The sequence below is a fragment of the Corylus avellana genome, chromosome ca3 (genome assembly GCF_901000735.1).
Source record: "Corylus avellana chromosome ca3, CavTom2PMs-1.0".
Taxonomy (NCBI): domain Eukaryota; kingdom Viridiplantae; phylum Streptophyta; class Magnoliopsida; order Fagales; family Betulaceae; genus Corylus; species Corylus avellana.
Genome location: NC_081543.1, coordinates 20,230,472 through 20,232,917, shown reverse-complemented (window position 1 = coordinate 20,232,917; position 2,446 = coordinate 20,230,472). Strand labels below are relative to the sequence as shown.

The following is a 2,446-nucleotide window of genomic DNA, read 5'->3' as shown; positions in this document are numbered from 1 at the left end:
AGTCAATCCCCTGTTTCCTCTATTGATGTAGCCCTTCAGAAAAGAAAGAAGAAAGAAGGAAAAAAAAAAAAAAAGTCATATAATTAAATAAATATAATAAAGTTAGTTAAGACTGCTTCTAAGTTGTGTGGGGCCATCAAGGCTCCAGAGTCAGACCGCATGACTTGACCTTTTAAAAACCTAATTAACTCTCATCAATCTTCACAATCACAATAAATATATATAAATATAATAGAAGCTTCTCTAGCTTCCATATGATTGCTCCCTAGCTACAACCTACAAAGGGAGGGAAGAAAGAGGAAGGAAGGAGAAGATCGATGATCATGAGCTGCAAGGAAGAAAAGATGATGATGATGAGTAGTAGTAGTAGTAGTAAGGAAGGTGAAGTTGCAATATTGCCAGGATTTCGGTTCCATCCAACTGATGAAGAGCTTGTTGGGTTTTATCTTCGCCGGAAGGTTGAGAAGAAACCCATCGCTATTGAATTCATCCAACAGATCGATATCTACAAATACGATCCATGGGATCTTCCAAGTAACTATTATTAGCATCCCTTTCTTTCTTTTAATTCAACTCTTTTGTATCTTTGACAAAATCAAACAATTAAATTCTTAATAAGGTTATTTCTTTGATTCTTTCAAGCTAAAATTTTATTTTATTTTTTTATTTTTTTTTCTGTGGATCTAACTGTATATATATATATATATATATATGGTGCCTCTGAAAACCATCTATAGCTTCTTATTAATTATGAGAACTGCATGAAAAAAATTTTGACCTTTTTTTACGTACCCTATAACCCCGTTCAGACCTAAAAGATTACTTTCATTTCATTTAACATCATTGAGATTATACTTTATTACTTTTGTTTGTGATTGATTTATATATATTTGGTTGCAGAAGGCAATAATAGCAGCAGCAGTGTGAAAGAGTTGGAGTGGTACTTCTACTGCAAAAGAGGGAGAAAGTATAGGAACAGCATAAGACCCAACAGAGTGACGGGGTCTGGGTTTTGGAAAGCCACTGGCATCGACAAACCGGTCTACTCGGCGGGAGGAGAATGCATTGGCCTCAAGAAAACATTAGTTTACTACCGCGGGAGTGCAGGAAAAGGCCTCAAAACTGATTGGATGATGCACGAGTTTCGCCTTCCTCCCAAACACGCCGGCGCCACCAATCTTGCCGATGCCAAAAATACTGTCCAAGAAGCTGTAAGAATAATACAATTATACTCATCTATATATGCCATCAGACACGAAGAATTACGACCTTTTGTTCTTATTTATTTGGTCATGTTTACAATTTAACAATCTCCTATTAATATGATAGATATATAGCTGAGAATACATTCAAATTTGATAGCCTAAAAGTAGGAGATTACAATCAAATCCCATAATTAATATCATATTTAGTTACCATCAAATTTGATTACAATCAAATTCCATAATATAGAATAATCAAATATAATCTAACATAAACCACCTATATCCATGGAAACTTGATAAGAAAAAGACAGAATTCATTCTTTTTTAACCATTGAATCTTTATAGTGAATGGATGAATCTACTATTGAATTTGTGTGGGAACCACATGAGTCAGCAAATATAATGTTTGATCTATTGAATTTGTAAAAAATATAGTTTAAAAATGATTGTGTAACATGCTTCAAATATTAATTAGCGCTTTGTACGGGTTTGAAATTTGTTTGACAGGCTAGGAGTGAGTACACGAAGTAGCCATATGCATTTGACGATTTTCTGTCGTCAAAAAAGAAAATATCAAATATATATATATGTTGATGCATGGTTTCATGTACTTTTTTCATGCAGGAAATTTGGACGCTGTGTCGAATTTTCAAGCGAAATGTGTCGCATAGGAAGTACACGGCAGAATGGAGAGAAGTAAGTGCTAAGAAACATCCAATAATTTCCTCGGATGATCCCATCAAATATGAAAATGATGATGATCAGGAGATTAAGGGTATTGATGGAAGGACGCAGTTGCATGCAGGGCAGCCGAGCTGGACGCTACCACAACCTCCAATATTATCTTCAACCATTAATCCAATAACTCCAAGAGCCGATGCGAATGATCATGATGAAGACTTGTTTGCATTAGAGAATTGGGATGATGAGCTTAGATCTGTTGTAGAGTTTGCTCTTGATCCCTCTCGTTTATGTAAATAAGTATTCATGTTAATGTTACATTAATTACATACACTGAAATGATCATTGGTGTCAATATTAATTTTGTCCATATTTCTTTCATATCATCTTACAAATTAATCTTACAGATTAAAAAAAAAAAAATCTTACAAATTAATCATTAGATTTGTGGAGTCCACATAAATCAATAGTGTACCCTACAAATCTAATGGTCGATCTATTGAATTTATAAAAGAATATGAAAAAAATATGGGTAAATTATTGATACTAATCATTTCTCA

At 33.7% G+C, this 2,446-nt stretch overlaps 1 protein-coding gene across 1 annotated transcript; it reads left to right on the top strand.

The window, feature by feature from the left end:
• Positions 1 to 344: 344 nt before the first annotated feature.
• On the top strand, positions 345 to 2,206 carry LOC132176471 (transcription factor JUNGBRUNNEN 1-like). Its single transcript, XM_059588695.1, has 3 exons — positions 345 to 534; positions 904 to 1,211; positions 1,830 to 2,206. The coding sequence occupies exons 1-3, from the start codon at positions 345 to 347 to the stop codon at positions 2,184 to 2,186; spliced, it is 855 nt and encodes a 284-aa protein (XP_059444678.1). The 3' UTR covers positions 2,187 to 2,206.
• Positions 2,207 to 2,446: the final 240 nt, after the last annotated feature.

Bases quoted from the DNA above. Each gene is read 5' to 3' on its own strand.
- LOC132176471 (XM_059588695.1), top strand. From the start codon at position 345: ATGATGATGATGAGTAGTAGTAGTAGTAGTAAGGAAGGTGAAGTTGCA. The intron at 535-903 runs GTAACTATTATT...TGGTTGCAGAAG, and splicing joins CGATCCATGGGATCTTCCAA to GCAATAATAGCAGCAGCAGT. The intron at 1,212-1,829 runs GTAAGAATAATA...TTTTTCATGCAG, and splicing joins AAAATACTGTCCAAGAAGCT to GAAATTTGGACGCTGTGTCG.